The following is a 12802-nucleotide window of genomic DNA, read 5'->3' as shown; positions in this document are numbered from 1 at the left end:
TCAATTCTTGCTAAATCAACTATTATTTCCAAATCAGCAAAAAAATAAAATATAGAAATAAAAATCTAAAAAATAAAATCCAATAAATTTGTAATCTCCAAATATATTAAATTCATATTCCTGTATTTATTATATGATATATCTTACCGTTATAAACAATACAATAAATTTATAACCGCAACAATTAATTTATAAATTAAAAGTTTAAAAAATGAAAATTATATTTTATTATTATAATTATGATTATTATAATCATTTTAATTTTTGCCAATGAGTTATACCTCAAATGGCATAGTCTCTCATATTGGTCGCGAATTCGAGTCTCTGTATTTTTTGTAAAAAAAATAATCATTTTAATTTTTAGAAGTAACACTAGGTATAAAGAACTATTATTGTAGTTTTTACTTATTATTAAAAACAAATTCTATTTTATTTTACCAATATAAAATTTGAAAAGAATATTTGAAAACTAAAAAAAAAAACAAATTTATTAAAAGAGTATCAAAACGAAACCAAAAAATATATGATATTAGACATACATTTTTATATATTAGATACATTCGTAGTATATAAGATGTATTATGCATGCATGTTTACCTCAAAACACTAATTAACTATTTTCTTTTTTTTTTTTTTACTAAAAATGTTTAACTTTTAGCTTTTGTTGCGTATATTTGTACATATAAGATGCATCATGCATGGATACAAATCTAAATATATAATTATTACAATAATTATGTTGACGGCAACTCCATAAGTTTAGGTCATTAATTACATCAATTGCATTGCCAACTTTAGAATAATTATTATTTGGCACAACTTTAAAATCAACCAGTCAATTCTTGGCAGATCAACTATTATTTCCAAATCAGCAAAAAAAAATATATATATACAAATAGAAAACTAAAAAATAGAATCCAATACATTTGTAACCTCTAAATACATTGAATTCATATTCCTATATTTATTATATCTTACCGTTATAAATAATACAATAAATTTATAACCGCAATAATTAATTTATTAATTTTTATAAATAGCTCACTAAAAGTAATAAACATCCATATTACAAATGTCATAATAATATTATTAATCATAATTGTAATAGCCAGAAAAAAATAAATAAATAGATAAGCCGGTGGGACCCACTCCTAGATTTTTATTTTCTTCTTTCTCTAACCCTAGCCACACTCTCTCACTCACCTCCCACCGCCGCACACACTCTCACTCGCCTCACACTCTCTTCCCCACAGCACACACACCTAGACTCCACGGAAAAAGAAAGAAAGAAAAGGGAAAGAGAGAATAGGGGAGACCGCAAGAAGCGAAGGGAGGAAGGAGGGAGATGTCCACACCAAGCCACCACGCGAGGGGAGAGAGACAGAGCCACGCCTTGTCACTGCCGGCCTGGAGCTCGCCATTCGTGTCCCGTCACGTCGCCGCCAGCTGCGTCCAGCTCGCTGCCGTCGCGTCGCCATCAGAGGCCAGAACCGAGAGATGCGTCCAAGAGAGGGGACGAGCGCGAGAGACGAGACGAGAAAGGACAGCCGCCGCGCCTTGTCTCCGTCACTGCTGAGCTTCAACTGCCGCCTTGCCAAGTTGCCGTCGCCATTGTTGAGAGAGAAGAGAGAGCTCGAAGAGAGAGAAACAGAACGTGCGAGAGGAGCCATCGTGAATAGAGGGTTGTTTCGTCACCGGTCGCCGTTCGGGTGAACCTTGGTTGCTAATGGAGCTGTTGGTGCCGCTGGAGCTGAACCGTTCCTGACAATAACCCAAACTATCGCAGCTCCACCTTGTCGTTGCCCTAATCCAAATTCTGTGCTCATTCATTCCATTCTACGTCAATCCTCCAATTTTGACACTCCCGATTCGGTATCTTCGGTCCCTTGGGACCAAGTTGTGAGTAGGCTTTACATTTATAATTGTTTGACTGTGTATCTATAATTATTTTGACATATATCTATTATGATCTTTGAATTATACTCACTATATTTGTCTAGAATTGTTTTAAATTGATTAGAATAATTGATTTATTAAAATTAAATAATTCATTTTTTATGAAGTTTATACTTTTGGAACTATACATGAGACCATATATATTTTTGATGAAGTCTTGCATTATTTTAAATTGTTTGATCTTATTTGAATATCTGTTTTTGAGACCATATATATTTTTGATAAAGTTTTGCATTATTCTAAAATGTTTGAGTTTACTTGAATATTTGTTTTTGAAGCATTGAAGTATTTGTTGGTATTCACTTAGTTTAAAGATTGTGAAATATATTTGAAATGTGTTTTGATTGGAAAGGATTCTGATGAGAAAGTATAATATGATTTGATTTGATTCGATACCTTATATATTGGAAAGATCAAAGATTTGTTGTATTTGAAATTATATGTTTTGAATTGGTTTGGGAGGCTCGTATTAGAAAATCGTAGTTAACGGCGGTTATGACGTTAACTTAGATGCATCTAACTCAGACCCCAGCTAGCAGGGGTGTTGCTAGCCTAACGTGTAGGCCACACGTTAGATCTGTTATTTTGTTAGGACACACGAGAGGAAAGGGCTACCCATTGAGGTGAAGCCGCCCAAGTGTGGACTTTTGATTTGATTTCTGTATGAGAACTCCCTTATTGATTCACTTATTATTATCAATTATTATTTTCTAATTAAAATTATTTTAATATGATGTTTATATGGTCTCATGTCGATTATAGATGTATTGTCTAGTCACTGAGTTGCAAAACTCACCCCGTTTTTTTTTCTAAAAACATTTTTCAGGAACAATTACTTGTCTATGTGAGACTCTCTATTCAAGATGTAACGATCTGCAATGAGTACTTATTCGTTGATGAGTTCTTAGATGTATATATGCTCCATATAACACAGGCAGGGTCCAACGATTTTTAATTATTTTAATTTTTGTTAAAAATGTATAACTATTTATTTTAGAACTTGTAAAATATTTGTAACTTTCTTATTCAATTTATATTTGAGTATATAAGGCTTGCTATAGGATTATTTTCTTGAGCGCCGGTTATGGCTCATTTTGGGCTGTGACAATAATAAATTTTACGTTATAAGTATTTAAATTCCATACCATTTAAACTACATATATAAGTCTCTTATCACTATTCCTTCACATAACATCAAATTTAGCACAAAAAATTTATTTCTGAACTACACATCTCAAACTTACTCAATAGAGCATCATTCTTTCAGAGCAGAACGATAAGAAATCGAATAACTATCCAAGATCTAATGACCATGCAATGAGAATCTGATGATCAGGTATGACAAAAAAAATCACAACATACATCATACATTCATACTTACTCAAATACCATATACCTAATGATAACATAAATTGAATATTGAAATAGAAAAAGATCTTCACAATTTTAGTAACTATAAAAGAAATTGATGACAAATTAGGATGGAACTATGTTAAATGTAAAGTGTAAGAAGAAAACATATAAAAAAAAGAAACAACTACATTTGTGGCACATGTAATCAAACACCACAATATCCAACAATAAGGTAACTCTATATACTTTTCTAATCTCATCTATCAAATTATTAGTTGCTAGCCCAATACTTATTTTAGGTTCAGAATTCAATTAAAGGTTTTAGATCAAAGTATTACAACAACTTTTGTACTATTTGATGGCGACGCAAAAAACTTATTGGGCACAACTGCTTCAAATCTAATGATATTTCAGAAAAATAATGACATTGAAGCACCACCCCATCAAGAGATTAAGGAGAAAGAAAACTATACAAATTCAAGACACATCTTCGGAAAAAGAACATACATACAAAGATGGAACCAAATAACATAATAGAAAGTGCATCAAACTCAACAATTCATAAAAAACATGTCTTCGCAATAACCAACGACAAAAAGAAGAAAGCACCAACTCTAACAACCAACAAAAAAAAAGGAAGACGAGCGCCACATAAGATGACTAAGTCCATCAACTAAAACAAATGTAAAAATCAAACCACCAAATAAAAATGTCAGCAACTTCAACATCCAAATCTTTTGTACTACAAATTATTTAAAATAAAACACCTTTTAAGTTTAACTTCAATTACACATATTTAATTTATTTCTACAGAGCATAACAATTTTTAATATTTATTATATATTATCATTAATTTACCGTCCCGCGCATCGCGTGGGTCTCATTCTAGTTATTGATAAAAGTAAAATGGGGAGAGAGAGATAACTAAAATCTAAAATGAGTAACACAAAAACATTGATAAATGCAATTACCCTTGGGCATACCCAACTTCTGCACCCACTAGCTCTGTGGATGCCATTGAACCATCGCTGATATCCGATTCCTCCGACCCTAATTCATTGTCATTATCCAAATCATACATAGTCGGTGCCGGAAAGAGTGTGTGTGTTAGAAACAGCAACGTCCAATAACCAATGGATGTTTGGAGGAGCAAGGGGTGGTTCTTATGGTTGGGGAATGCTATAGAGAGCATGATCATCATTATAATTAGTTGTGTCATTTTGTATGGATAAGTGAATCGAATATCTTCCATTATACTACTACTCTCTTCCTTCCATACGTGCATTCCAATCTCTTTTCCAATTGACTCACTTGGGACCTTCTCCTCATAATACTTATATGCTTCATATGAAAGCTTCGCATGATTCCATCCTCTTTCAAGATGTAGTGCTTCAAGACCATAACGATAAAAATCAGAACTCCCCAGATTAAAAATAAATAATTGATCCATTGAGGTACGCCGTCGATGTCGAACTTGGTTGCCATTGATGGTCAGAGTGGGAACTACTTCAAATGAGGAAGGGAAGTCATTTTTGAGTAGAATTGCAAAGCAAAGAGCATTGTAAGGGAATTTGGTGCCCCGAAACCAGAAAGAAATAGAAGCTCCACTGCTGCGCCACTCAAACCCCCTTGGAATGCTTCCACCTGGCATCACAAAGTGGGTGTTTCTACCCTGGTGAATGGGCAATTGCTGTCATTCATTCATAATGGAGAAGCAGTAGTTTAGCATACATTATTAATTTAGTATGAATTATGATGTCATCTGCATTCTTAATTATTAAAAAGTAACCAAACCTGATTCAGTAACACGCTTGTGCCCCTCGGACTCAATGATTTGCAGTTTACTACAAAGAAGAATTCCAAGTTTGGTGGAATCCCTCTAATCTCCTGAAGATGCTCGCAATCATTCACATGGAGATATTGAAGAAACCGAAATTGTTGGATGCATTCAGGAAGGACTGTGAAATTATTGCCTCTTAGGTCTAACTGAAACAGATTGGGAAACCATGCAACAGCTAAGGGAAAAAAGTCATCTGACAAATTGCTGTTTGTGAGATAAAGATTTCTCAAATGTGAAGAGGGGAGGGAGTGAGTGAGTATTCCATGAAGCCCCTCTTCCTGCTCTACTGATGCCCTCCTCTTATTTCTTCTTAATATAATATCACACCAAGACAGGCGTGGCATCATGCCAATGACACTTGGTATTCTATACATTTCATTCTCCCTCAAAGACAAATACCACAATCTAGAAAGGTTACAAAATGAACATGGCAAATCTTTTATGCCATTGTCACTCAAATCAAGCACTTCTAGATTTTCCATCTTTTCTGGAATTTCTGGAAATTTCTCAAGGCTTGAGCATCCATATAGACCGAGTGTTTCCAGTGAGGGCAAATTAATAACAGGTGGAAAACTTCTGAGCTTGGGGCACCTATTAGCATTCAATATTTTAAGTTCAGGTAAAAAACCAACTGAATCGTGAACCGAGACTAATTTTTTACATCCTTCAAAAGAAAATTCTTCTAAAGTTTGAAGATTAGACACATCAGGTATCTCTTTCAAAGAATCACTACAAATAAAACTCAAAACTTTCAAGGTGAGCCATATCTGGAGAAGAAACAAACACACAAATAAAATTAATAATCAAACTAAAATAAACACCAAATAAACCTGATCATGTGAATTTACAAACATAAAAAATCATAAAAATGAATTTAGTACGCTTACCTTGGATAAGCTATCCAACTTGGGTGACATGCAGAGAGAATCAGGCAACTTGAGTATGGAAAGCTTTTCTGGATCAAAATTAGAGGGAAAATACTTTGAAGGATACCTCCTCCATTCCAATACTCTTAAACTATTTGGAAGATATTTGGGCCCTTTGGAAAAACGACCATTTTTTATGATAAGTATTTTGAGATTTTTCATCTGTTCAAAAGCTGTTCCATCCCATTTCACTTCACCTTTGAATAACGGAAATTCCAAATGTATGATTTCAATGGCACTAGTCCCCTTCAAGAGAAAATGACAATATGAATTAATTAAAACAATAAAAATAGTTTCTAATAAACTTGTATAGAAAAATTTATTACTTACTTGATTGCCTTCTAAAATTTTTACTATATCTTCATGAAACCATAACCTACTACACTTTCCGGGTTGTTTTGGTGACTTTTCTAGAACAATTTCTTTACCCATATCTTCTGTTAGATCATGCATTATCACTCTATCATTCTTATCGATCTTTATGAGAGATTTTTCAACCAACACTCCAATATGATATCTCATGCAATTCCCATAATGAGCTTGAAGTAGACTTATTACTTCCATTAGATTATATCCTTTAAAACAACAAGCAATATCCAGAAAAACACTTTGTACATCTTTTCCCAATGCATCAAAACTTACCTGAAGTATCTTACGTATTTTGCTATCAAGAACTTTTTCATATTGATCCATTGCAGATTCCCATTGTTGTAAATCTTTTCCAAACAAGTTAGAACCTATTACTTCCAAAGCCAATGGGAGTCCAGAAGCATAAGTTACTGCACGGGTTAAAACATCTGCGTACCTTGGGTTAACAATATCTGTTTTGAAAGCTTTCCATTTAAGCAATTCTAAGGACTCTTCCTCATTTAAACCTTGTACCTCGTATGTCCTTTCAACACCATGAAGTGCTAACAAATGTTTGTCCCGTGCTGTAATAATGATTCTGCTGCCAGAACCAAACCAATCAGGGTTTCCAGCAATAGCTTTCAACTGCTCATGCTCATCAACGTCATCTACAATCAAAAGAATACTCTTTCGACAAAGCCTTCGTTGTATCTGTGTGGTTCCTTCTTTAACACCTAATATCTCGACTCCTTCATTTCCTAATATCTTGCAAAGAAGGATATTTTGAAGATGTACCAACCCGTATTTGTTTGAATTTTCTCTCACATTTTCAAGAAAGCACACACCTTCAAAATGGTCAGCAATCAAGTTATAGACGGCAAGAGCAATTGTTGTTTTTCCTATTCCTCCAATTCCATATATCCCCACCATGTGAACCCCAGCATTAGATTCAACATCTAGAAGGGAAGCTACCTTTGACACCGGGGACTCCAATCCAACAGGGTGATCAGCAACAGGCAAAGCTGCACGTCTTCTAATCCTTTTTGAGATGTTTACCACAATGTTTCCAATAAACATGTGTTCATATCCATCCCTGCCCAATCAAGACACGAGGTTACATAGATAGTCATTTCAATTCAAAATATAAATATCAGACAAATAAAACAAATATAAGAAGGTATATATAAAGTACCCATATTTAAAATGATAGCCTGATAAATTAGCCACTTGATGCAGAGCCTTTTTCCATTTGTCCACCTTGTTATTCATGTCATCCTTGTATCTCTTCTCATGCTTATCCATTGCCTCTCCAAAACTCTTTTTCAGATGGCGCACATCAGAAGGATCCACCTCATAGAAAACAGGCAAAACCAAGCGATTATTTCCCTTGATGCAGTGAAGGACATGGACCAGTTCCTCTAAGCAAAAAGAAGAAGCAGCATAGTTAGGAGAGAGTACAACAATGGCAATCCTGGACTGTTCAATTGCCTTGAGAAGTGCAGGTGTTATTTCCTCTCCGCTTTGAAGCTCGCCATCATCAAAGAATGTGAGGATTCCTTTGTCACGGAGAGCTTTGTAGAGGTTGCCAGTGAAACCGTAGCGAGTATCTGGGCCTCTAAAACTAATAAACACGTCGTATTTCCAAGCATAGCTGAAGGAGGAAGAGGAAAAGGGATGGGAAGAGGAGGAGGATTGCAGAGCCATGAGATGGAAGCAAGAAGGATATATGTTGGAGTGTTGGATGATGATGAAAACCTGAGAAACAAAGAAGTAAATATATATAAAGAGAGAGAGAGAGAGAGTGAGACAATAATAGTGGGTGTAAGTCTAAGTCAGTCAACTTTGCAACCACGCAGAAACTGCATTCATTCATTATTGATTCCTTTGGTCCACCTCTGACCCACGCGTCAAAAGAATCCTAGGCTATGCTACGGTGTGGTGTAATTCTTGTTAACTCTTTCTTTGGCACAAACGTTGTTGTAATTAGCATACTGTGATTTTGATAAACACTGACTCATTAGTTTTTGCCTCTAAATTTCAAGAAGTGAAACCTTGTTTCCCATCGGCCATCATGATTTCTTGTTGCATATTGCATACAAATTCCACGCGGTATCATTATTCATCCCCCATGCAGTAACTTGTCCGTAGATTAAAACTTTAGCAATCAAAAAAGGTGGAAAAAAGGTTACATCTTTTATAAAAACAGCACTTTGATGTATGAATGAGTAGACAAATTTTGGAATTTAGAACTTAAATGTTATAGTTTGTAAGCTTTCATTAATTAACACTATCCAATATGAGATGTGAATTTTCCTGTATTATTCTTATGATAATGTCTGATAATGCCAAAATTCTTTAATTAATCACACTTATACAGACTAATTGAGTTGATGTGATAAGGTGTCAATGCTTTTTTCCCTTGTAGAATATCAGAATATAGATAGCTAAGTCACAAGCTTGTTGTGAACACATTGCTACAATTCTTGATTTGTAGAAAAAAGAATCAAGAAAAAGTAATAGAGATTGAGAGATGGAAGTAAAATAAGGTACATGGTTTCCTTCAAAACTAGGATTCAAGAAAGTAACAATAGAAAACTTATTCAAACCAACAAGGAATCATTCTTAACCAAGAGAACCCCAATTACCAAATACACTCTTAATTATATGCATTGAGCCTTGTATATATATTGATACAAATAGAGATATTGTATCATGGTTCTCTCATTCATTCATTCCATTCAATCCATTTCCATAAAATTTGCTGGAATAATAAGGAAACTAAAAATCACAAGTTTAAGAGAGAAGAAGCTATAGCCACTAGTATTATTCTGCAATGGGAAAAAATAACACTGCTGGGGCTACAATCAATGGATCATATGAGGAATTTGAACCTTGCTGCAGATGGATTAGAGAAGAAAAACATGTCACTGTTGAGATTGATTTGAAGGGTACTAAAATTTCTTCCCTCTATTACTATTATTATAGTGGATTTACTTATGTGTTCGAATATATTTTATTCACTATTACTAATTTACTATAATAGATTTATTTTAGCCAAGTGCATAATATTTGTAAAATTATTTCGTGTGGGCTTTGGATGCTTTGTTTACCACCGAGTTACAAAACTCACTGTATTGTTGTTTTTTTTTCCTAGATAAGAACCTTGATTCTAATCTTTTTCCATCAGTTTCACTCTAGTATCACTTAAATTGGTAGGATCTTATTGTCTAAGAACATGATATCTTGTGTAAATATCTTGATAAATTTTTGAATTTGTTAAAATGCTCCATACGTCATAAGTAGGATCTGACCATAGTGACTTGAGATAGTTTGTTTTGTAAACATTTCTATATATATATATAGTCTTACTAACTTGAAAAATATATAGAATTATTCAACTATGTTTTATAGTAAATCTTAAACTAGAAATTTCTGTACCTATGCTGAATTTGAGTTAAATTTGATATCTAAATATGTGCTGATAGTATTATAAAAATTCTGTTAGATTCTTTTTCTGTAAAATAGGCTTGCTGGAAATGACTTTTTTAAGCATCAGTCATAGCCGGGCTTGATGGTGACAGAACCCCAATTACCAAATACACTCTTAATTAATATATGCATTGAGCCTTGTGTATTGCCATAATTAGAGATATCTGTATCACAGTTCTCTCATTCATTCAATCCATTTCCATAAAATTTGTTGGAATAATAAGAAAAACTAAAATGCACAAGTTTAAGAGAGAAGCTACAACCACTAGTATTATTCTGCAATGGAGAAAAATAACACTGCTGGGGCTACAATCAATAGATCAATAGATGTGATGTATGGTATTGTTAACATGTGCTGAGGTTTTTCTGTTTTTGTTCAAAAATAAGAACGCAGCATGCGTCATCATGTAACATAATATATTTACTGATGGGAGATATTGTGCTTGTCTTTTGTGATTTTGAATTTTCTTAATCACAAAAATCTGCATCTATGTATTCACATTTCATTATTTTATTTGTGCAAAGTAAAAGTCAGATTGCCAATGAGTTATAGTTCAAATGACATAGTCTCCCCATACTCACTTAAGAGGTCGTGGGTTCGAGTTTCACTAGGTAAAAGTTTTAAAAAATAAATTTTGTTTAGTCCTGTTTTTCTTGTATCCCAAGAAATGAAAATAAAAAACTTTCGGGCCCATAAAACTTTCGTGCTTTGAAATGAAACATAGTTCTTTTATTATTAACTCTGGAAATCAGTTAGTTGAAAAATCACATTGAACTACAAACCTATGCATGTTTTCATGTGCAAGGGTTGCTTCTTATGCTTGTGCAATACTATTGAGAACATAATAAGCATTAGTGTTGTCCTTTTGCGAAATTATTAATTAGTGAATATTTCACAATATATAAAACTTAAAATGTTCCATGGAAATTTTGTTTGAATTAGTAATTAGATTAATTAAGGCTATTTAATGTCATTGCTGTCAGTAAACCATATAGATTCACCAAATGAAGCTGCTTACAAATGTTTTCTAGAGCTTTATTTTTTTTTTTTTTGAAGCATATGATAAAGTTTCCATTCATATTTTAAGAAATCCATTTCACTGAAAAGTTTTATTAGCAAGTCACTTCTTCTTCTATCTTTTGCACTCATCAACTAAATTAACCAAAAAGTTTCCATTCTATCTTTTATTGACGAAATAATCTTTTATTTAAACTGAAGGAAAATGGATTTTTAATTGTCATTGTTACTTTCAGAATCAATCAATTATTGTTTAAGCTACCGTATACCAAATTGAAAGGCTAGTTCATGACTTAGAACTCGTACCTATTGACATTGAGAATGCAGAATGCAGCAAGCTTGGTGTATATTGATTGATGCAAGCTAATGTACAGAAACATGCATCTTGTTGCCTATAAATCAATGAGTTAAAACAGTTTCTGAAAACAACTGCAGATGCTGATATTGAATCCTCTATGCCCTCCCTCCAAAAAGTGTGTATGCCAGAAACTGCAATGTGCACAAACCAATGCATCTTTCCGGGAGCAAGGGCTGGTTCTTATGGTTGGGGAATACTTTAGAGAGCATGAGCATCATTACAAGTAGTTGTGTCATTTTGTAAGGATCAGTGAATCGAATATCTTGCATGACTAAACTCTCTTTCTTCAATACATGCATTCCAATCTCTCTTGCAATTCGCCGCATGAAAGTAATTGTAACTTGCTTGATACGAAACCTCCGCATGATTCCATTCCTTTTCCAAAGGTAGTGTTTCATATCCATTCCTCCTGGCATCATAAACTCGGTACTTCCACCCTCGTGGAGTTCCTGTCAATCATTTATAATTCAGAAGCATATATTATTTGTGTATTTTGTATTTCAATGCGTATTCTATTCTGGTGGTTGATTTTAGTGTACATCTAGCATGATTGATTAATTTAATGTGAATAATGATGTAATCTACATTGTTAATTAATTGAAAAGTAACAAAACCTGATTGAGTAACATGCCTGTGCCCTCAGGATTCAATGATTTGCAGTTTACTGCTGAAAAGACACTCAAGCACGGTGGAATCCCTCTAATCTCCCGAAGATGCTTGCAATCATCCACGTTGATCCAGTATAAAAAACGAAATTCTTGCATGCATTCGGGAAGGACTGTGAAATTATTGCCTATTAAGTCTAAATGTTCCAAATTGGGAAAGCATGCAAGAGCTAGTGGAAAAAACTCATCTGACAAAGAGAAAGGCATATCATATTGTGAGATGGAAGGGAGTGAGTGAGTATTCGATGAAGCCCGTCCTCCTGCTTTCTTGATATCCTCCCCAAATTGCCTCCTCCCGAAATATGACACTGATGCAGTCGTGGCATCATGCCAATGACACTTGGTATCTTACACATTTCATTCCTACTCATTTTCAGAAACCACAACCCAGAAAGATTACGAAATGAACATGGCAAATCTTTTATGCCTGTGTTACTCAAATTAAGCATTTCAAGATTTTCCATCTCGTCTGGAATTTCTGGAAAATACTCAAGGCTTGAGCAACCAGATAGACGGATATCTTCCAGTGAGGGCAACTAGAATATGGAGAGTTCGTTTGGTTGAAAATGACAGGGAAAATAGTTTGAAGGATATCTCCACCATTCGAATACTCTTAAACTGTTTGCAAATTCCTTGATCAATGTACTTCTGATTTAAATTGAAAATTTTTTTGCAACTCTTTCCACACCACCAAATTCTTCTCCAAGAATTACACTTACATATATTTGTTATAATATCTCGTATCATATAAAACTGTTGCTCAGAATACCATGGAGCGTATTGAATGATCAGGTAGCATTCTTTTTTCTTTTGCTGTCACTACTGAAATAAACAAGAAGTTTGTGTCCT

General features: G+C 33.9%; 1 protein-coding gene and 1 pseudogene across 3 annotated transcripts; both read right to left on the bottom strand.

Moving 5' to 3' along the window:
- Window positions 1-4058: 4058 nt before the first annotated feature.
- On the bottom strand, window positions 4059-8191 carry LOC148566272 (disease resistance protein Roq1-like). Of its 3 annotated transcripts, none has more exons than XM_088486310.1 (5): window positions 7616-8191; window positions 6406-7516; window positions 6037-6321; window positions 5104-5916; window positions 4059-4999 (listed from the first exon to the last, which is right to left on the bottom strand). In XM_088486310.1, the coding sequence occupies exons 1-5, from the start codon at window positions 8125-8127 to the stop codon at window positions 4277-4279; spliced, it is 3444 nt and encodes a 1147-aa protein (XP_088342436.1). In that variant the 5' UTR covers window positions 8128-8191; the 3' UTR covers window positions 4059-4276. The 3 variants fall into 3 exon arrangements, with proteins under 3 accessions (XP_088342436.1, XP_088342437.1, XP_088342438.1); XM_088486311.1 differs by having other exon boundaries at window positions 6718-7516; XM_088486312.1 differs by having other exon boundaries at window positions 4668-4953.
- A 3192-nt stretch (window positions 8192-11383) lies between these two features.
- LOC148566271 (disease resistance protein RPS4-like) lies at window positions 11384-12752 on the bottom strand (annotated as a pseudogene).
- Between the last annotated feature and the right edge of the window lie 50 nt (window positions 12753-12802).

Source organism: Arachis ipaensis, chromosome B5 (assembly GCF_059453495.1).
Source record: "Arachis ipaensis isolate K30076 ecotype BB chromosome B5, ASM5945349v1, whole genome shotgun sequence".
NCBI classification, from domain to species: domain Eukaryota; kingdom Viridiplantae; phylum Streptophyta; class Magnoliopsida; order Fabales; family Fabaceae; genus Arachis; species Arachis ipaensis.
The sequence above is the reverse complement of the archived record's forward strand: the minus strand, read 5'-3'. Positions and strand labels throughout refer to the sequence as shown.